Source organism: Myotis daubentonii, chromosome 10 (assembly GCF_963259705.1).
Source record: "Myotis daubentonii chromosome 10, mMyoDau2.1, whole genome shotgun sequence".
Lineage (NCBI taxonomy): Eukaryota > Metazoa > Chordata > Mammalia > Chiroptera > Vespertilionidae > Myotis > Myotis daubentonii.
This window is the reverse complement of record NC_081849.1, coordinates 9080165-9102676: the sequence shown is the minus strand read 5'-3', so window position 1 is coordinate 9102676 and position 22512 is coordinate 9080165. Positions and strand designations below refer to the sequence as shown.

The 22512-nt window shown below is 45.0% G+C and overlaps 1 protein-coding gene across 4 annotated transcripts in view; it reads right to left on the bottom strand.

Annotated features, from left to right (window-relative positions):
- Positions 1–10899: 10899 nt before the first annotated feature.
- The window catches only part of BLVRA (biliverdin reductase A), a 71607-nt gene continuing 59994 nt past the window's right edge, over positions 10900–22512 (bottom strand). For all 4 annotated transcript variants that reach the window (XM_059711571.1, XM_059711573.1, XM_059711572.1 and 1 more), the window contains 2 exons: positions 14502–14673; positions 10900–11259 (listed from right to left, as the gene is read on the bottom strand). In XM_059711571.1, the coding sequence (XP_059567554.1) occupies positions 11010–11259; positions 14502–14673 (422 nt within the window). In that variant the 3' untranslated portion in view covers positions 10900–11009. The remainder of the gene's footprint in view (positions 11260–14501; positions 14674–22512) is intronic.

The following is a 22512-nucleotide window of genomic DNA, read 5'->3' as shown; positions in this document are numbered from 1 at the left end:
ACAATAAAGATTTAATTAAAAATAAAAGATGTAATGCTAAGTTGTTTACCTGAGATTTTTCTTTTTTCTTGAGGTAGGCTTGTAAGGCTATAAACTTCCCTCTTATTACTGCTTTCACCTCCCCTGTGATCTGTTTGCCCTGGTTTCAGGGGATCAACCCTGAAATCCCAGTGCTGTCTTCTGCAGTCAGGGGCCACCAGCAGTGCCCTCCCAGATATATGGGAGTGGGGTGAGCTCCTTGGTTGCTTTGCCCTCCCAGGATGGGGGAGCAGTGGTCCTCTACATCATATCCCTTGTGCCTCCACCTGACCTTGGGATTAGTTGCAGAGTGCTCCCTTCACTCAGGAAAACTGTGTTTCTGTAGTACCAGTTCTCAGCTCTGCAGATAATGTGCTGTGCAACCCGACATGGTGGGTGAGGGGACAATATCTAGGAGGTTAAGGGAAGGGAGCCAGGCTCCGTGGCTTTGTTTCTCTGAAATGTCGATTGCCAGACAACTGTGGTCGTACCTTGGTGCTTCATCCCTGCCCAGGTCAGTGGGCTCAGCTACAGCTAGTAACGCCCACTCTCGCAGGAATGCTCACTGACTCTCTGCTCCTCCTGGCTGGAGGGAGGTGCCAACCACAACCTGATTTCTCCCCTCTGCCTCGGGGCTGAACCCTGCAGTGAGCTTCAGGCTGGGCCCCGCAGTGAGCTTCAGGGTGTAGGCTGTGTCCATGGCTCTTCTCCCCGCTCACCTCCTGGCTTTCTCCACTTGCCCACCTCTAGGTGTTTCAGTGTGTGGATCTCTTAGACATGTTTGTGCACTGAAGAGGGAGGTCCTTTGTTGAATTGTAGCTGTTCAAATTGTTGAAACTTCAAGGGGAGAGACCAAGGGGATGGGGGGGAGGAAGAAGCAGGCCAAGGCCTCTGGTGATTAGAAGTTCTTTTTCGTTTAAGATTTGTTTTCCAATTAAGAGTTTTCTGTGCCTACTTTTCTCCTGGAAAGTTTTCATCTAAAGAAGGAGGTATCTTGGGAAAGGAGTTTTTAGGAGTAAAATAGGCAGGTTTAGGGAGTTTTAGAAATAAAGAGGGCCCATGGGGGAGGACTGCAAAGCTGGGGGCCTGGGGGCTGCCAAAGGGCAAACATTCACACAGAGAGAAAAAAGATGCCACAGGATAAAGGGGAGAAGAATAGGCATATAGATCAATGGAATAGAATAGAGAGCCCAGAAATCAGCCCGAACCAATATGCTCAATTAATATTTGACAAAGGAGGCAAGAACATACAATGGAGCCAAGATAGTCTCTTCAACAAATGGTGTTGGGAAAATTGGACGAATATATGCAAGAGAATGAAACTAGACCACCAACTTACACCATACACAAAAATAAACTCAAAATGGATAAAGGACTTAAATGTACGACAGGAAACCATAAAAATTCTAGAAGAATCCAAAGGCAACAAAATCTCAGACATATGCCGAAGCAATTTCTTCACTGATACAGCTCCTAGGGCACTTGAAACTAAAGAAAAAATGAACAAATGGGACTACATCAGGATAAAGGGGAGAGGAAGATACCCATTTCCAGAAGACAGGGGAAAGCCACACGGAGTAGAAAAACAAAAGGGGGAAAGAGGAAAACAGGTTTTCACAGGGAATAGAGGATTCTACCACAGGAAGGGGGAGAAGAAGAGGGGGACCCCATGTGGGGTTTGAGCTTTGAAGCTGCTTTAGTGGCCAATCAGAGGGGATATTAGGACACAAAGAACTGAAGCTTTTATAAACATTAGGAAAGAGAGACTTAGTGGGCTACCCCTTTGGAACCCCCTTCCCAAGTGGGAGTCTTCTTGCTTCCCAATTTCCACCTTTGTCTATGGCTTTATTCTTCGAATCTACCTGGACAGGAACCTGGGAAATAACCTTTGCATCCTGCCCAGAGGAAAACCACATGTTTCAGTTTGATTTCCGCGTTTCATTATATTTTAAGAAACAGGGATTGTTTTGCTTTGCTTGCTCTATTTGAAATCCTAAAACCTAATATAATTATTTGAAAACTAGAAGCCTGGTGCGCGAAATTCGTGCACTGGGGGGGTCCCTCAGCCCAGCCTGCACCCTCTCCAATCTGTGACCCCTCACAATTCAGGACTGCTGGCACCCAACCACTCGCCTGCCTGCCTGTCTGATTGCCCCTAACCACTCCCCTGCCAGCCTGATCGACGCCTAACTGTTCCCCTGCTGGCCCAATCGCCCCCCAACTGCGCTCCCCTGCTGGCCTGGTTGCCTCTAACTGCCCTCCCCTGTCGGACCAATCACCCCAACTGTCCTCTTATGCTGGCCTGATCGCCCACAATTGCCCTCCCCTGCAGGCCATCTTGTGGCCATATGGGGGCGGCCATCTTGTGTGTTGGAGTGATGGTCAATTTGCATACTGGTTGTGACTAATTAGCATATCCAGTTGTGACTGTGAGGGAGTCATGACCAATTTGCATATCACCCTTTTATTAGTATATATACTGAATTAGGAAGTGTTGAATCAGCCAAGGGTTCATTTAATTTTAATGACTTTTAGTCCTTGTACTAAATAGAATATATAAATGCTGTGAATCATCTTTAAAAACAAAAACAAAACAAAAAGACGTTCCTCTTTCTCTCCAATACCTAACTTTGGATTCCTTTCTTCCTTTCCATATAAAACAACTATTTCATCAATAGCAATAGAAATGCTCTTTGCTCCTCCTGGCTGAAGGGAAGTGCCAGCCACACCTGATTTCTCCCCTATGTGGCCTGGGCTGTTGTCTATTGAATGTTTATTGTATTCTAGGCACCATGCTAAACACTTTTCATACATGATTTCCTTCAACCTCACAAACACCTTTTATTGTATGAACTAAAGGCCCATTGCATGAAGAGATTCATGCAATAGGCCTTCCCTTCCCCTGGCTGCCGGCACTGGTTTTCCTCCGGCACCCAGGACCCAGGCCGGAGCCTTCAGTCTTCGCTCCGCCACTTTGCACCTACATATGCAAATTAACCACCATATTTGTTGGGTTAATTTGCATACTCTCCTGGTTGGCTGGTGAGCGTAGCAGGGGGACTGTCAATTTACATGTTTGTCTATTATTAGGTAAGACTAGAGCCCCAGTGCACAAAAATTTGTGCACTTGGGAGGGAGGGGGTCCCTCAGCCCAGCCTGTGCCCTCTCGCAGTCTGGGACCATCAGTGGATGACCACCTGCTGGCTTAGGCCTGCTCCCTGGGGGATTGAGCCTAATCTGGCAGTCAGAGATCCCTCTGGCAGCCTGGGAGCCCTCGGGGGATGTCCACTTGCCAGCAGGAAGCAGGCCTAAGCTGCCGTTGGACATCCTTAGTGCTGCTGAGGAGGCAGGAGAGGCTCCCACCACCACCGCTGTGCTGGCAGCCTTCAGCCTGGCTTGTGGCTGAGCAGAGCTCCCCCTGTGGGAGCGCACTGACCACCAGGGGGCAGCTCCTGTATTGAGCATCTGCCCCCTGGTGGTCAGCGTGTGTCATAGTGACCAGTCATTCCCAGTCGTTCTGCTGTTAGGGTCAATTTGCATATTACCCTTTTATTATATAGAATAGAGGCCTGGTGCACGGGTGGGGGCTGGCTGGTTTGCCCTGAAGGGTGTCCTGGATCAGGGTGGGTGTTCTGCTGGGGTGCCTGGCCAGCCTGGGTGAGGGGCTGATGGTTGTTTTCAGACTGACCAAGCCCCCTGGCGACTGAAGCTCCCAGCCTTTCCTTTTTTTGTTTTTTGTTTTCATTCGCTCCAGCTCTGTGGCCATGGTGACTGGAAGCAGGTATCTGGGGTGTATTTACCTTCTATAATTGAAACTTTGTTGCTTTGAGTGGAGCTCAGAGCAGGCTGCGGCAGGCTGGCTTCCTCCATCACTGGAGCAAGCAAGCCTCCTTCTCGCTCCAGCTCCATGGCTGCCGGCCACCATCTTGGTTGAGGTAATTTGCATATACTAGCTCTGATTGGCTGGTGGGCATGGCTTAAGGCATAGCGAAAGTAAGGTCAATTTGCATGTTTGTCTATTATTAGGTAAGATAGAGGCCTGGTGCATGGGTGGGTGCAGCTGGTTTGCCCTGAAGGTTGTCCCGGATCAGGGTGGGGTCCTGCTGGGGTGCCTGGCCAGCCTAGGTGAGGGGCTGAGGCTGTTCTCAGACTGGCCACACCCCCTTCAGGGTGGGGGGTCCCTGCTGGAGTGCCTGGCCAGCCTGGGTGAGGGGCTCAGGGCCATTTTCAGGCTGACCACACCTCCTTCAGGGAGGGGAGTCCTGCTGGGGTGCCTGGCCACTCTGGGTGAGGGCTGATGGCTGTTTGCAGGCTGGCCAAGCCCATCAGTGGGGACCCTCACCCCATGAGGGGTGGCCATCCTGGGTGAGGGGCTGATGGCTGTTTGTAGGCTGGCCACGGACGGTCCCCAGCCACTCAAGCTCCCAGTGGAGGCTGGCTGGAAGCACGTATCTGGGATTTATTTATCTTCTATAATTGAAACTTTGTTGCCTTGAGGGGAGGCTACAGCTGGCCAGGGCAGGCAGGAAGCTTGGCTTCCTCCATTGCTGGGGCAACCAAGCCTCCTGCTTGCTCAAGCTCCATGGCTGCCGGCCGCCATCTTGGTTGGGTTAATTTGCATATAGTTGCTCTGATTGGCTGGTGGGCGTGGCTTGGGTGTAGCAGAGGTGCGACAATTTGCATATTTCTCTCTTATTAGATTAGATGAGGAGACTGGGGCAATCAACTTCAGTAACTTGACAATAAAACACAGCTATGGCTAAGAGGTTCTCAAACTCGGCTTTGAGCCAGATTTTATGTTGTGGGAACCCCAACATGCCAGAAAGGGGAAGGTTTTACTCTTGGGTATAAAAACCTACATGCCCTTTAGAGAACTGCTTTGAGTATTTTGTCAAGGGTGTAAATACCTCTCTAGAAGCTCATAAGCATAGGGGAGGGGGCAATTATTCAATATAAAGACCTTCAATTATTAACTGCACTAATATCAGCCCCACTTTTGAACCCCTCCCTTAATTTCCCAGCAATCTCTGGGGTTGTGCGGAACTAGCCACACTCTTCCCCAGAAGCATTTTCTGTGAGACTGTGAGGGTGCAGCTTGCTCCTCTCTGCCTCCTTAGTTTATACTCTTCTATTTTGTCACCTGGATGTAAACTGAAAGGGATGAGTTCTTCACAAGTAAGCAGAGACTGCAGCTGCTATACCTGGGGCAGATGCCTGCCTGAGTGTTGGATTAGAAGTGGACTTGCCATAGACCAGGACATTTTGCAAGAAAGAAAAAATCAATTAAGCTTTTGAAAATATTGTGAGATGAGTCTACAAAGGCATTAAGTGGCTGACCAAACAGTTCTTTTGCCCCTTTCCTTGAAATTTGACAAAGAAAGTAGCGATCAATGTAAGAGGGCCTAGTGAGCAAGGATAATTTATGCAGCTTAGGACATCATGCTTAATTGCCAGTTGGAACTAAATTAAGATTCAAACTAAAAATGAAACCAAGCTCTTATTCCAGTTAAAACATTTAAAAAAACAAAACAAAAATCAACTTGCTCAGAAAGATGAGGCATGGGAGGTTAGGGTTTGGGCTAAATGAAGGTGAACTCCATCTAATTAAGGCTGCAGTCCAGCAACAGTTCACTTCCACTTGGGGGGGAATTCTGAAAGGTAAGTCCCTCCCCTAACCACCACAGAATGAAAGGCATGCACTCTGAACAGACACAAAATTATGCTTTACTCTCCACTGTTCTTTTATGTACAATACAGAATACATTTTTTTAAATCATAAGACACGAAGAGGGAAGGAATTGGCTCCATTACCAAAGTTAGTAGTCAATAGAGACTTCTAAATGACAAAGAACATTTAAAAAGAACATTGTGTTGAGATATTTATAGGAAAGGATGGATAATGGGCAAAGGAAAAGAAATTTCAGAACCAAATAGATATTCAAGGATTAAAACATCAGAAATAGAAAGTCAGGGTCATCACCATAGCCACTGCTACGGCTAAGGAGGCAGAATGGAGACGTTAGCGCTGACCTGCTGCCGCTAACCAGCCTCCCAGTAGCCCAGGGCCCTCCGCCTGCATCCAGATATACCACAGTTTTTTTATCCACTCATCTGCTGATGGGCACTTAGGCTGTTTCCAAATCTAAGCTATTCTACATTGCACTGCTGTGAACATAGGGGTGCATATAGTCTTTCTGACTGGTGTTTTTGATTTCTTAGGATATATTCCTAACAGTTGGATCAGTGGGTCAAATGGGAGTTCCAAATTTAATTTTTTGAGGAAACTCCATACGGTTTGCCACAGAGGCTGTAGCAGTCTGCATTCCCACCAGCAGTGCACTAGGGTTTCCTTTTCTCCACATCCTCGCCAGCACTTGTTTGTTGATTTATTGATGATAGCCGTTCTGACAGGTGTGAGGTGATACCTTATTGTTGTTTTCATCGGCATCTTTCAGGTGATTAGTGACTTTGAGAAATTTTTCATATACCTTTTAGCCTTCTATATGTCCACTTTGGAGAAGTGTTTATTTAGATCCTTTGCCCATTTTTAAATTGGATTGTTTATCTTCCTTTTGTTAAGTTGTATAAGTTCCCTATAAATTGTGGAGATTAACTCCTTATCAGATGTATCATAGGCAAATATGTTCTCCCATGCCGTGAGTTCTCTTATTTTGTTGATGGTTTCTTTTGCTGTGCAGAAGCTTTTTATTTTGACGTAGTCCAATTTGTTTATTTTCTCCTTAGTTTCCTTTGCCCTAGGAGATGTATCAGTAAACATATTGCTATGACAGATGTCTGAGATTTTTCTGCCTGTTTTTTTCTAAGATTTTTATGGTGTCATGTCTCATATTTAAGTCTTTTATCCATTTTGAGTTTATTTTTGTGTATGGTGTAAGTTTGTAGTCTAGTTTCTGTTTTTCTTTTTTCTTTTTTTTTTTTTTTTGCATGTATCTGTTCAGTTTTCCCAATACCATTTATTGAAGAGACTCTCTTGACTCCATTGTATCCTCTTGCCTCCTTTTTCAAATATTGAGAATAATGGCTTGGGTTGATTACTGGGTACTTTGTTTTGTTCCTTTAGTCTATATGCCCATTCTTGTGCCAGTACCAGCCTGTCTTGAGTATAGCAGCTTTGTAGTAAAACTTGATATCTGGTTTTATAATCCCTTCAACTTTGTTCTTCTTTCTCAAGATTGCTGTTGCTATTCGGGGTCTTTTTTTATTCCATATAAATGTTTGGAATATTTGTCCTAGGTCTGTGAAATATGCCATTGGTATTTTAATAGGGATTGCATTAAAACTGTAGATTGCTTTGGATAATATGGACATTTTAATGATTTTGATTCTACCAATCCATGAATATGGTATATTCTCCCACTTGTTTATGTCTTCGTCTATCTCTTTTTTCAATGTCCTTTAGTTTTCGGAATACAGGTCTTTTACCTCCTTGGTTAAATTTATTCCTAAGTATCTTAATTTTTTGTTGCGATGGTAAATAGGGTGGTTTGTTTAGTTTCTCTCTCTGAGAGTACACTACTGGCGTATAAGAATGGTATGGGTTTTGGGGTATTACTCTGGTGATACCTATTGATTTGATCGTCTCCCATGGGACTGGGGTCTGTGCTGTGCAGGGCAGCTCCACGAGCACCCATGCACTGTGGCGCTTTGCCAGCTTCCTCTGAGTCCAGGTGGAGCTGGGCTTGTGTGTATGTGTGAGGCATGCACTGTTGATTTGTTGACTGCTGCTGGAGCCTGAGCTGGGCTGGGGAGCCTTGTGAGTGCCTGTGCTGTAGTGCATGCTCGTTCTGCCTTTTCACCAGCCGGGGCAGCACCGTGGGTGTGTGCAGCAGCGGCCTGGTGCACCCATGCCTCTGTACCCTGTTGGACACTGTGGATTAAGCCCCATGTGGGGTGGACATGTGCATCTGCTATGACACTCTTGTTATTGATGGAGCTCTTTTCAGGAGGGGTGGCTGGGGATGCACTGTGGTGCCCTTGCAGGTTGGCCAGAGCACCTGAATAGAGAGATCCAACTCATGTTATCCAAGTGCGGGGAGAATGCAAAGAATGGTGCTCACCAGGTCTTCTGCACTTAGTGGTTTCCCGCAGATTCTGGAGAGCTCCAGTGGTTACTCAATCTTCTCTATGCTCTTTCGTGTGTGTGCATAAACTCTTCAGTTATCTCTCAATAATAATTTCTCCAAATATAGATATCCATTTGGTGTGCTCATGGGAGGGGACAAACTGCCTCCTCTTATGCCACCATCCTGATCCTGCCTGTGAGATGAAGTTTTTTCTTTTTAAAGCTGATTGGGAAATGTAGCTGGCATCTACAGGCAAATGGGTTTGCTAATCTTCCCTGTCTTAGAGTAACTTAACTTTTCTTCAAAGCTTTAGGCCACCTCACCACAGAGGAAGAGCCTACCACATGGACAAGCAGAGAGTTCAAGTGTGTAAAAATGGTCGCTGAACTTGTGCGTTTAGTCTCTTTGTCAGCTTTACCAGTTAGTTACTTCTGCCAGGGAGAAGTGGGCGAGGGGAAGAGAGGAGTTCAAGGCACTACTTTAAGTCACTTTCCTCCTAGAGGACACTCCAGCACTTATAATCATTGGTACAGCTGGATAAAGGTGTTTTTGTTTTCTTTTTAGTTGGATAGAAAGGCTACTTGTTCTGAAATATCAGACCTCAAACCCCCACTTACTCACCAGTCTTCCCAGGAAGTCAGGAAAGCCTCATGGCAGGAGAAAGTGAAGGCCACATCTTGTGGCACTTTGGGCCAATGATTGAGAGACACTTGTGGTGTCTTCTGTGACACCCTGGGGGAGGCGCTGTAAGTAGGGGTGGGAGTGGCCCGTGGAGGAAGAAGCATTTGGGAAACGCTGCAGTGGGTATAGCCAGCATGGCTCCAGCAGGCCCCAAGCAGTTGCACACAGAGGAGTAAGCAAGGCTGCCGGCCCGTCGTCTCTCTAGGTTGTTCTTTCACCTCCCCTTCTTTGTCCCTCTGCAGTTCTTTCAAATTAGTAAAATTAATGGATGGTTTTTATTGTGTATCTTTTGACCAAACACAAACTAAGCTTGAGATAAGTAATTATCAGTATCAATTAGTAATCACATAGCCCATGGTGAAAAAAAAAGAAAAGAAAAAGTCTCTCCTTGAACCAGGCTCCTCTAAACTTTCTTCTCAGTTAGAACTTGCCCTTGGAACTTCCATGTCTGTTCTCATCACCTAATTTTAGTCAGTTTAGTAAAAATCCCCACCCTTAATATATGATTAAAGTCTTCAGCCCCACACCAGGTATCTGATTAGGTTGACATGCCTTCTGTAAGGATCGTGTCAAGATAATTTAGCCAGAATCCTCCCCTTACCCCTGATGTTTCCTCTTATTAATTTCACATCTACTGACCCCTGCCCTGCTCCTTGGGTATCAATCCCCACTAGTCTATGTTATATTTGGAACTGGGTCCAGCTGTATACTGAGGTCTCTTTTCCTTTATTGCAATAGTCCGGAATAAAATCTAGTTATACAACTCTACTGTCCATCCAGTTCTGGTTTTCTTTGAATACCCCCACTTCCAATATCAAGTAGGATTAATAATATTAAAACAGCAATTATCAAACCCAAATGGGAGAATCTTTTGCACTACATTTTAATAATAAAATATTTAATATTTACCTCAGAGACTAGATGCTGCACAGCATACAAAAATAAATACAATATAATATTCCCTGACCTTAAGGGACATTTAATGTATATAACAAACTAAGAAAATAAATTGACTAATATTTATTACAAATTATTTTATATGGCAAATATAAGAATAACCATAAGGCTTGAAAAATATTTAAATTAATATATTTGCTTTATTTACCTTGATGTACTATGGTGATGGAATAATATAAACAGGTAAAAAAAAATAGAGTTTGCCTCCATCAATGACCTCAAGGATTTTGAACTGATTAATGGCAAGTGAGGAGGCGGCAAAAAACAAGGTGGAGGATTTACAGAAGCAAGAAAGCTAACCCAGCTTTGAAGAAAATGCAATAGGACCTCCGATGAAACAAAAAAGCAGCTTCCTGGGATTTGATTGGTCCTCAAGTTCAGCAGAGTCTGACTCAATATCAGGGACAAGTTCAGACAGGGCCAAAGGCTGAAAGCACAAGCATATCTGTTGGTTCTCAACTGACCGTGCCACTCCCCTATGAAATGACACCTTTCAGTGCACCTGCACTGCCTGATAAGTAACATGCCAGCGCCTTCCCCTGGCGGAAGGGTCCTCCAGGCTAAGACTTGCCTCTCGGGCCTCCCTCCTCCAGTGAGTGTTCCCATGGCACTCACCAGGCTGCTTCTATTTCCTTATGTGAGCTCCCTGCAGGAAGGCCCTGCTCTCAGCTTTACACAACTGACTTATTCATGGTCAGTATCTCCCTGAACTCCTTTCCAGATGGCCAGGAATATATCTTTTTTTATTGAACCTACTACATTACAATGACCGGTTTATGTAACTGGTTCCTTTATGACACTGTGAGTTATTGGGGGCAGTGGCTACCTCTCATTCATTTTAAGAAACCTGCGTACTTAGCATAGCCGACTAGTGAACGTTTGTGAGAGAAAATAAAATGCCCGAAAGCAGGGACTAAAGCTCATGGGACTATTTTGTAGTGGTGGAGTGCCTGAGTGGGGTTGAAAGCAAGACTTTCCAATAGACTAACGGAAACAAGCCTGGTAATCCCCTTCTAATAGGGTGGTTGGAGAAAGTAAATGAAATCAGGCATACAAAGCATTGGATCAGCGTAAGCAAGCTGAGTTCTTTCCTCACCCCCACCACATGTGCCTCTACTCTCAATACCACGCCCAATACAACCAGTGACAATAAGCGAAACCTGTTTCCCCAAGACGTGTTTAATTGCAAGAATAGAGGTAAAATCAACTCTCGATAAACATCAAACTATGGTTTCACGTTGCAAAAGCCCGCTGCTTTCTTTTTTCTTTTTAGCCACAGCATTTCTGGATTTCTTCCGCGAGCCACAAGCAGTGCAGTATGCGTTTCTTTTCAGCAGCCAGTTCCACTTCAGAAATCTGGCCCATGAGTTTCTGGACAAATATAGTCTGATCTTTCAGAAAAATATTCCTATTATCTCCTACATTTGGCACATTCTCCAGGGACCCAGATTTGAAATGGAAGCTTAAATGCCGGTTTCGTTTTAGACCAGGCCCTTTCTCCTCGATCCATGTCAGCGGGCTGCAAAAACAAAAGAACCGTGATGTTAGAGAGTACACACGGGCACCAGGGATTGCCTGCTGCCTCCCGGGAACAGGTCCTCGTTTTGTAGCCACCTTCCCTGCAGCTGCTGCTCCCTGAGGTGGCTAAGGTGGCAACCCAACCTCCACCAGCCTCCCAAAGGTCATGGGAGATCATTTCCAACTTTAGTGCCAAACAGTCCTTTAATTTTGCCACGGACAGGGGAATTCCTGCAATGCTTTTTGTGAACAACCACTTTGTTATTCAGGAGTTTTTACTCTGAGTCTTATGGGTCCCTCTAGGGGAGACAGATAGGAACTACAGGCAATCCATGAACCACCTGAGATTTTGTGAAAATTATTCCCATGCGTATGTGCATTTTTATGGGAAAGGATTCCTTCATTACATTCTCAAAGAAGACTATGACACCAGCACATGCCGGACAAAAACATGAGTGAATTCTAGCAATTGTACAACAGGGTTTCAAGTAACGATCCCTGTCTTGCTAGTTCTTCTGTTGTGGCCTTTGAAGATCATGCCTCCCATTCTCCCCATCTCCTGCTGTGGCTCTGCTCCAAGCCACTCTGCTGTTTGGAGATAGCCGCAACTTAACAATCTGTATCTGGAAACAACCGACAGAGGCTTCTCATGTGCAGTGACAAGGCCTGGAAAAATATCTGCTTATAAAATCTGGCCTGCAGACTAAGAAAAGATCTGGGGGGAAAAGAGAAAAGTGGCTTGCAGATCCCAACGCATTCTTCCCAGGCAGAGTCAGAAGCAAGAGCTGCGCGCACAAGATAAAAGGCTTTCCTCACACAGCACACTACCCACAGGGTCTGTAAACCAAGCAGGGACCCATCTGCTTAAAGAACTGTAGTTCAGCAAGTTGCCTGTTCTGGAAGCCATTAACATGATCCATGTGTGAATCAACACCAACCCATAAATGTGATGCTCACATTCATGTCAGGCAAAGACTCTTAGTAAACAGTAATTAAATTAAATTAGTAAACTTGTAAGGTGTTCAAATCTATCAACTAAATTTTTTTTGGTTATGACTCAAATGAAAAAAAATACATGATTATTATAACCTCTATAAAAAAGTTGGTATAAATTCTTCTAAAAAGTTAACTTTAGCCTTAGCCGGTTTGGCTCAGTGGATAGAGCATCAGCCTGTGTCCCAGGTTCGATTCTGTTCAAGGGCACATGCCTGGGTTGCGGGCTCGATACCCAGTAGGGGGCGTGCAGGAGGCAGCCGATCAATGATTCTCTCTCATCAATGATGTTTCTATATCTCTCTTCTTCTCTGAAATCAATAAAAATATATTTTAAAAAGTTAATTTCATAGCTAGATTTTTAGGATTTTGTTTTGTGTTTGCTTTATTGAGGTAGAAATGACAAGTGACATGATATTAGTGTCAGCCTGTGGCTAGCTTTAAAATTTATGATACAGCCTTTACAAACATTCCAGAAAGTGATGATAAAGATGAATATCAAGGCTCCTTATTAACTGCTTTAACACCAGACAAAAACCACTTGAGATACTCCAAATATTCTAATCTACCCAAGACAATTTCTCAGACCCCTCCATGTAACACACAGCCTTAGAATTTGAGGGTATACAAAATGTCAGGATGTTTCCTCCACTTCAACTTCCTAACGGTAAAAATAAATAACGAGTACACATCTTTACCTACGTTGTGGTGGTGATGGTGGTGAAATTAAAAATGCCATTTGTGAGGTGGAGAATATTATATGAATGAAAAAATTATGGTATTTGCCACCTGCCCAACCTTCACCCAATGCTTTGCAATGAGAGTCAGCTCTTGTTTCCTGTCTGATTCCCACTCCACGACTGAGCACAGCACCTCCTCCTCTAAGAAGCACGATCTGACCTTTCCAGGTGCCCCTTCCTTGCACTCCTGCCGCACCCTGAGCCACCTTTAGCTCTGCACACAGGGGACAGCACCTGCCAGTGGACACAGCTGCAATTCCACATGACCAGCATCAGAGCCAGGGCCACCCTCTGCATGTTTCACCATCATCTGTTACCTCTGCCTTTTCCTAGCAAAGAGGAGAATCCTCAAAATGGACATCAGGTTTCACTCAGGAAATAAAATAATTTTCTTTTTTTAAATAACCCAATGGTCTGTTTATTTTACTACCAAGAGATCCACCTACCTGGAAATACACATAGGAACTCTAAAACCTGAGCTGTTTTAAATATTTTACAGAGCTGAAATACTTTTAAAGGAAATTTATAAATGTGTTTTTGTTGAAAAAGACTTGGTATGAGAAATAATCAGAATATTTGGGGAACAGTATGATAGTATGATGTGATGATAAACAGAACCTTAAATTTTGATCACACTGAGAGACGAATTTTGGACATGTGAAAAGCAAACAAGGTAACATATTAATGGCAGGACCTAGGTGGTATTTGTAAGGGTGTTCACTGCAAAATTCTTTCAACCTCACCATATGTCTGAAACTTTTATAATAAAACTAGAGGCCCAGTGCACGAAAATTCATGCACTGGTGGGGAGGGTCCCTCAGCCTGGCCTGCTCCCTCTCACAGTCTGGGAGTCCTTAGGGGATGTCCTACTGCAGAGGTGACCGGGCCGGCCGATCAGGGGATGGTGCTGCCCCCATCACCCCGCTGCTGCCGCCCATCACCCCACTGCAGCCATCCAGCCTCCCTCTGTGGGAGGCAACCAGACAGGCTGATTAGGGGACAGTGCCAGCCCCCCCATAGCCTCTCCACCATTGCTGGTCCCCCAACCCCATCGCCGTTCCCTCCCTCTGCCCACTGGCATGAGCCTTGGCTGCCCTGGCACCACCTGCTTGAGGGCCCCACCCCCCGCCAACTGGTTGTTCTGCAGTTCAGTCAATTTGCATATTGCACTTTTATTATATAGAATTTTGGGAAATATTCAGGCTACAGAAGCTACTAGGTCTGATATTGCTAGCTTGTATGGCTCAGGCAACCTGCTCAAATTCTGTAAGTCTGTTTACTTACTAGCCAAGGGTATCATGTTTGTCTTACTTACCTTTCAAGGCTTCCGTGAGGATGAAATAGAGCAATATATGTGAAATCTCAGTAACTGTCCTGTTAGCAAAAGCAGGCAGCCCTTCTGGAGTTGGGGCTAAGGGTGTAGGCCCACCAGGTTCCCTCTAGATTCACCCTGAGGAACCCTGGAGAATGTCCTTAAGTTTCCTTCTCTTCACGGTTTCCCACAACCTACCGTTTGTTCTCTGTCTCCAAGCACACAGTCATTTTCAGGTACTGATCTTCCTTTCGCTCTTCCAAAGTGGCAGACACGAGAGAAAGTTCCCCGAAGAGAGAGACGAGCCAGGTCAGGCGAGAAATGCCGCTGAATGCAGGGAAACCAAACCGCTCTTCTTCCAATGGGCCAGCTGTGGGAATTACAAACATGGTGGGAAGCGGGAAGCAAAGGACTGACAGCTGGAGCGCAGGGGCGGGACATACATGGGTATGGTAGGGAGTAACCCATGTGGCTGGTGATCAGGACAGCACAGCCTCACCTCACCACATGGGGTGCAAGATGACGAATCACACTGATGAAAACTCAGGTGCTTGAATCTAAACCCTTTCATAAAAGTGTCTCAATTTTTTCTTGTTTATTAGATTTGGTTTTGTTAGTATAATAAAACATTTTATTGGAAACAGCAGTCCATCTAGTCCACGGGCTAATAAAAATGTTTCAGATTTCTAATAAGTATGTGCACATATACACAGACACATATATACCAATACATAAGTATCCTCATCAGTTAGTGAGTTGAAGAGGTAAGTAAGAAATCAACATATTCAGCTCAAGTCTATGTTCCTATATATACAATCTAACTATCTGTGTACATGGCAAGAAGGTAAAAGTTTCATGATAACTGTGAAGAATACTATAATATCCAGAAACTATGTCAACATCAAGAAAATTGACATAGTGGTAAATGTTTTCTTAATCTACTTTCCTGAACAAAATTATACTCAAGAGTATCTGTGTGATAAATCTATTCAAGATACAGCTCCTCTTTTCCTCAGCCTAAATTTTAAACATAACCTAGATTTAAAAGTCTTCATATCCATTACATTGCTCTATAAACAAAATCTTTTCTTATAATTTTGATACCAAAGATAAATTATAAATGAAAGCAAACAGACTTCCCTTCACTGTGGTGGAGTAGGTCATTGCTATACTCGTCTCCTCCCATTGCTGCATCAAAATTACAACAAAATTATAGAAGACCCATCATTGAGAAACACCTGAAGAGTAGCCGAACAGAACTTCTAGAACTAAGGGTATAAAGAAGAAGCCACCGGAGACTTGTGGGAGAGGCAGAGACCTGGTCTGGACAGGCCCCACATCCACGTTGTGGAGTTAAGAAATGGGAGGGCTCTCTCAGCTGTGGAGAAGCCCTGAGGAGCAAGCAGTCCCAGCCCCACACCAGGCTCCCCAGCCTAAGGCTTCAGAGCCAGAAAACAAAGCCCCCACAACTTCTAACCGTGGGGATGGCAGTGAGTGAGATGAAGGGCTGTTGGAGACCTATGCACAGACTCACTTACTTAAACACGATTTGTTCTGATCTCCAGCACTGGGGCAGCAGCATGAAAAGTGCCAGGGACAGACGGGGGCGGGGGGCTGGATTTACTAACTTTAGGGTGAGGGCTGGAGGAGCAGGGGTTAGGGCGGCTCAATACAAGGACAGAAGTGCTGGTGGACACCATTGTTCATTTGTTGAGTCCTCCCCACACCCAGCCTGAAGCTCAATGGGCACAATATCTAAGCTATCCACTAAACTACTTAACACCAATCACCCTTCCCTGGTGATTCCCTGAATCCTGACCGACCAAAATCATGCTCCTGCCCCAACCTCTTTCCCAAACAGACTGGCCACCTCAGGTCGCAGTGTGCATGTTCCTGAAATATCTCTAAAGTTCAAAAATACCAAACAAGTCGCATCTGGTCCCAGCAGGCCCATTACCACTTGCTAAGCTGCCTTAAGCAAGAAACTAGTGGAAGCTGGATCAGTTCTCTACTTAGCCTCTCCCAGGTGCCTCCAAGCCAAGCACAGGTGGCAACCTTCTGCAGATCACTTTGTACCTCTGACCAGGTAGCCCTGGGCAGGACACAGGCAGTGGCTGACCTTGGTCCGAACCAGAGCCTCCCCCCGCACCCTCATCCCCCCCCCACCCCCCCGGCAAAGGCCCCAGAAGCACTATACCTGGTGGCCAGGTTCAGAACAAAACAGAGGACCACCCAACCAGCCCCACAAATGCCAAACCCTAAAGGCAGTAAAGGCAGGTTCAGCAGGAGCAGAGCCCCGCTAAAGCAAATTCCACTCCACGGGCCAGCCCCTGCACAACAGCTCATCTGCTGTAGCCACAGACATTCCTCAATGCCTGTCAGCCTCAGGGTCAACCCCTCCCACTGACATCACAACAGCAATAAAGACTCAACTACCACAGAGGGCACACAACCCACACAAAGGAAAGACCTAGAGAACCCAACCAGGTGACAGGGAGACTGTACCACTGGGCCCCGCAGGACACGTACCACATAAGGCCATTCTTCTAAGAACAGGAAATGTAGCAGATCAACCTAATACAGAGAGGCAGCATAAGTAAGGAGAGAAAGAACTATGCCCCAAATGGAAAAAAACTCCAGAAAAAGAACTTAATGAAATGGAGACAAGCAATCTAACATGTGCAGAGTTCAAAACACCGGTTATAAGGATGCTCAGTGAACTTAGGGGAAGAGAGATGACCCCACTGAGAACTTCAACAGAGAATAAACATAAAAATGAAAATATAAAATATAAAAAGAAGCCAATGAGTAATGAAGAACACAATAACTGAAATGAAGAATACGAATCAACAGCAGACCAAATGAAGCAGAGGTTCAAATCAGCTTAGAAAGACAAAGGAAAAACATCCAATCTGAACAGCAAAAAGAAAAAAGAATCAAATAAATAAGGATAGATTAAGAAACTTCTAGGACAACATCAAGCATACCAACATTTGTATCACAGAGGTACTAGAAAGAGAAGAAAGACATCAAAACCTATTTGAAAAAATAATAATGGAAAATTTTTCTAATCTGGTGAAGGAAATACACATACAATTTCAGGGAGCACAGAGTGTCCCAAACATAAAATCCTAAACAACTCAGACCAACACAAATCATAATTAAAATGCCAAAAGTTAAAGATAAAAGAGAATCTTAAAAGCGGCAGAGCAAAGCAGTTATGTACAAGGAAGCTCCAATAAAATGTCAGCTTATTTCTCAACAAAAAATTTGCAGACCAGAAAGGATTGGCACAAAATAACCAAAGTAAAAACAACAACAACAAAAACCTACAATAAGGCTATTCTACCAAGCAAGACTATAATTTAGATTTGAAGGTGAGATAAAGAGCTACCCAGACAAGAAAATTATTTTTAAAAGTTCACTGCCACATAACTAGTATTACAAAATATGTTAAAGGGACATATTTAAAAAAGGAATAAAATGTCAAAAAAAATTCAAGAGGAAGGAACACTTCCAAGCTCTTTTTAGAAGGCCAGCATTATCCTAATTCCAACACCAGATAAAGATACTACAAAGGAAGAAAATTATAGGCCAATATCCCTAATGAACAAAGATGCTAAAATCCTCAAGAAAATAATAGTAAATCAAATCTAGCAATACATTTAAAAGATCATACATCATGACCTAGTGGTATTTATTCCATAGATGCAAAGATGATGCAATATTACCAAATCAATAAATGTGATATGTCACATAAACAAAATGAAGGATAAATATCACATGATCTTATCAATAGATGCAGAGAAATCATTCAACAAAATCCAACTATTTATGAATTTAAAAAAATCTCAGCAAAGTGGGGATGGAGGGATCATACATCAACATAATGAAGGCCATATATGACAAACCTACAGCCAACATCATACTCAACTGGCAAAAACTAAAAGTTTCTGTTAAGATCGGGAACAAGACAGGAATGTCTACTATCACCACTTTTATTCAGCATAATATTGGAAGACCTAGTCACAGCATTCCAACAAGAAGAAAAAAATAAAGGAATTTAAATTGGAAAAGAGAAAGTAAAAGGGTATTTGCAGATGATATGATATTGTACATAGAAAACCATAAAGACTCCACCAAAAAACTATTAGATCTAAAAATGTTTTTGGCAAAGTAGCAGGGTACAAAATTAATATCCAGAAATCAATGACATTTTTATACACCAACTAGAGGCCCGGTGCACAAAAATTTGTGCACTCGGGGGGGGGGGTCTCTCAGCCTGGCCTGTGCCCACTTGCAGTCTGGGACCCCTCGGGAGATAACGACCTGCTGGCTTAGGCCTGCTCCCGGGTGGCAGAGGACAGGCCCAATCCCTAGGTGCAGCCCCTTGTCGGGCTCAGAGCAGGGCCGATTGGGGAGTTGGGGCACCGCCCCATCATGCACAGAGCAGGGCAGATTGGGAGGTTGTTTTGCCACCCTCAGTCACGCTCAGGGTAGGGCCAATTGGGGGGTTGGGGCACTGTCCCCTGTCACACTCAAGGCAGGGTCGATGGGGAGGTTGCAGCGCCACCCCCTGTCACGCACAGAGCAGGGCCAATCAGGGGGTTGGGGCACTGCCCCCATCACACACAGAGCAGGGCCCATCAGGGGGTTGGGGCACCGCCCTCTATCACCCACAGAGCAGGGACAATCAGGGGGTTGGGGTGCTGCCACTCTCACACTCAGGGCAGGGCCGATGGGGAGGTTATGGCTCTACCCCATCACACACAGAGCAGGGCCCGGGGGGAGTTGGGGAGCTCCCCCCTATCAGGCACAGAGCAGGGCTGCTCAGGGGGTTGGGGCCCCGCCCCCTGTCACACACAGAGCCGCAGGGCGATCAGGGGGTTTGGGCGCTGCCCCCTGTCATGCTGATCCCAGTGCCGGGAGGCATATTACCCTTTTACTATATAGGGTAGAGGCCTGGTGCATGGGTGGGGCCGGCTGGTTTGCCCTGAAGGGTGTCCTGGATCAGGGTGGGGGTCCCCACTGGGGTGCCTGGCTAGTCTGGGTGAGGGGCTGAGGGCTGTTTTCAGGCTGGGAGTGACTGAAGTTCCCAACCGCTCCTTTTTTTCTTTTTTTTCTTTTTTTATTCTGGGCCAGCTTTACCTTGAGGCTTGGCTCCAGCTCTTAGGCCTCTGCGGCTAAAAGTGGGTTTCTGGCCTTTGCTTACAATGTTGCGAATCTGCTGGCTGAAGTCCGGCGGTATCTGTTACAATGTTTCTTAAACTGCCTGCTCAGAGGCCTGCAGCCGCAGGCGGGGAACATTGGTTTCCTCCAACGATCCTCCGTCACTGAGACAAGCAAGCCTCATGTTAGTTTCAAGCTGCCTGGCTGCCGGCTGCCATCTTGGCTGACAGTTAATTTGCATATCTCACTGATTAGCCAATGAAAAGGGTAGCGGTCATATGCCAATTACCATGTTTCTCTTTTATTAGTGTAGATAATGAACTCTCAGAAAGAGATACTAAAAAAAAATCTCTTTTACTGCTGCAGCAAAGAATAATAAGATACCGAGGAATAAACTTAACCAAGGAGGTAAAAGACCTGCCCTTGGAAAACCATAGGATATTGAAGAAAGAAAGAGAGGGTGATACAAACAAATAGTAGCATATGCTATGTTCATGGATTGGAAGAATTAACATAGTTTAAATGGCCATACTACCCAAAGCAATGTATAGATTCAATGAAATGCCTATTAAAATACCAATGGCATATTTCACAGATCTAGAACAAACTCTCCAAAAATTTATATGGGACCAAAAAAACCCAAACAAACAAAAAACAAACAAATAAATTAAAAAAACCTGAATAGCCTCAGTAATCTTGAAAAAGAAGAACAAAGTTGTAGGGATCACAATACTGGATATCAAACTATTCTACAAAGCCATTATAATCAAAACAGCTTGGTACTGGCACAGAACAAGCATGCTGATCAATGGAAGAGATCAGAGACCCTCAGAAATCAAACCATGCCATCATAGTCAGTTAATATTTAACAAAGGAGGCCAGAGCATACAATGGAGTAAAGACAGTAAAATGGTGATAGGAAAATTGGATAGGTACAAGCAAAAAAATTAAATTAGACCACCAACTTACACCATACACAGAAATACATAAAAAATCTCGAAGAAAACATAGGCAGTAAACCCCAGGCATCTCTTGTACCAATATGCCTGCTGACACATCTCCTAGGGCAAGAGAAACAAAAGGAAAAATAAAGAAATGAGACTACATCAAATAAAAAGCTTCTGCACAGAAGAAACCATCAACAAAATGAAAAGAGAGCCCACTGCATGGAAGAACATATTCACAAATGATACACCAGATAAGGTGCTCATTTCCAAAATATATGAAGAACTAATACAACTTAACACCAGGAAGATAAACAAAACAATTAAAAAATGGGCGAAGGACCGGAATAGACATTTCTCCAAAGAGGATATACAGATTACCAATAGACATGAAAAAATGCTCAAAGTCACTCATCATCAGAGAGATACAAATTAAAACCACAATGAGGTATTACCTCACACCTGTCAGAACGGCTACTATCAATAAATCAACAACCAACATGTGCTGACGAGGACTGGAGAAAAGGAAACCCTGGTGCACTGCTGGTGACCATGCAGTCTGGTGTAGCCACTATGGAAAACAGTAGGAATTTTCCTCTAAAATAAAAAATGGAACTTTCTTTTGATCCAGTGATCCCACTTCTGGGAATATATCCTAAGAATCCCAAAACATCAATCAGAAAGAATATATGCACCACAGTGTTCATAGTAGTGTTATTTACAATAGTCAAGGTCTGGAAATAGCCCAAGTGCCCTTCCGTAGATGAGTGGATAAAAAGGCCGTGGTACATTTACCCCATGGAACAGTACACAGCCGTAAAAAGAAGGAATTGTTATTCTTTGTGTCAGCATGCATGGACCTCGAGATTATTATGCTAGAGGAAATCAGCCAATCAGAGAAAAAGAAATACCATATAGTCTCTTATATGTGAAATCTAATTAACAAAATATATCTAGAGGCATGTGTACATGGAACAGACTGACAGATCTGACATGGGAGGGGGTGGACTCAATAAAAGAAGCTGAAGAGATCAGCCAAAGAACATATGTGTATAGCCCTTGGACACAGACAACAGTTTGGTGAAGGCAAGGGGGGTGAGGACTGGGTGAGGTGGGCAATAGGTGGTTAAATTGGGAACATCTGTAATAATTTCAGTAATCCCACATAATAAAGAGGTAATATGCAAATTGACCATCACTCCAACACACAGGATGGCCGCCCCCATGTGATCAAAGATGGCTGCCACAAGATGGCCAGCAGGGGAGGGCAGTTGTGGGTGATCAGGCCTGCAGAGGGCAGTTAGGGGGGACCAGGCCTGCAGGGGAGGGCAGTTGGGAGGGACCAGGCCTGCAGGGGAGGGCAGTGGGGGGGGACCAGGCCTGCAGGGGAGGGCAGTTGGGGGGGACCAGGCCTGCAGGGGAGGGCAGTTGGGGGGGACCAGGCCTGCAGGGGAGGGCAGTTGGAGGGGGACTCAGGCCTGAAGGGGAGGGCAGTTGGGGGGGACCAGGCCTGCAGGGGAGGGCAGTTGGAGGGGGACTCAGGCCTGAAGGGGAGGGCAGTTGGGAGGGACCAGGCCTGCAGGGGAGGGCAGTTGGGAGGGACCAGGCCTGCAGGGGAGGGCAGTTGGAGGGGGACTCAGGCCTGAAGGGGAGGGAGTTGGGGGGGACCAGGCCTGCAGGGAAGGGCAGTTGGAGGGGGACTCAGGCCTGAAGGGGGGGGGCAGTTGGGAGGGACCAGCCTGCAGGGGAGGGCAGTTTTGGGGGTACAAGGCCTACAGGGGAGGGCAGTTGGGGGGGGTGACCATCCTTTGCTAATTCCCCCCCAAAAAGTACATAAGTTCTGAAATTCATAAAGTGTTTAAGAACACTTGTTTTTTTTTTGTTTGTTTGTTTGTTTGTTTGTTTGTTTTATTTTCAGTAATTTTCTTTTTATTTTCTAGAGATTCTTTTTCACAAATCTTTGTTGATAGTGTCTTGATCTTATGCTTTATTTTTTTTTTAATTAAATCTTTATTGTTCAGATTATTACATTTGTTCCTTTTTTTCCCCCCCCCATAACTCCCCTCCTCCCAGTTCCCGCCCCACCCTCCGCCCTC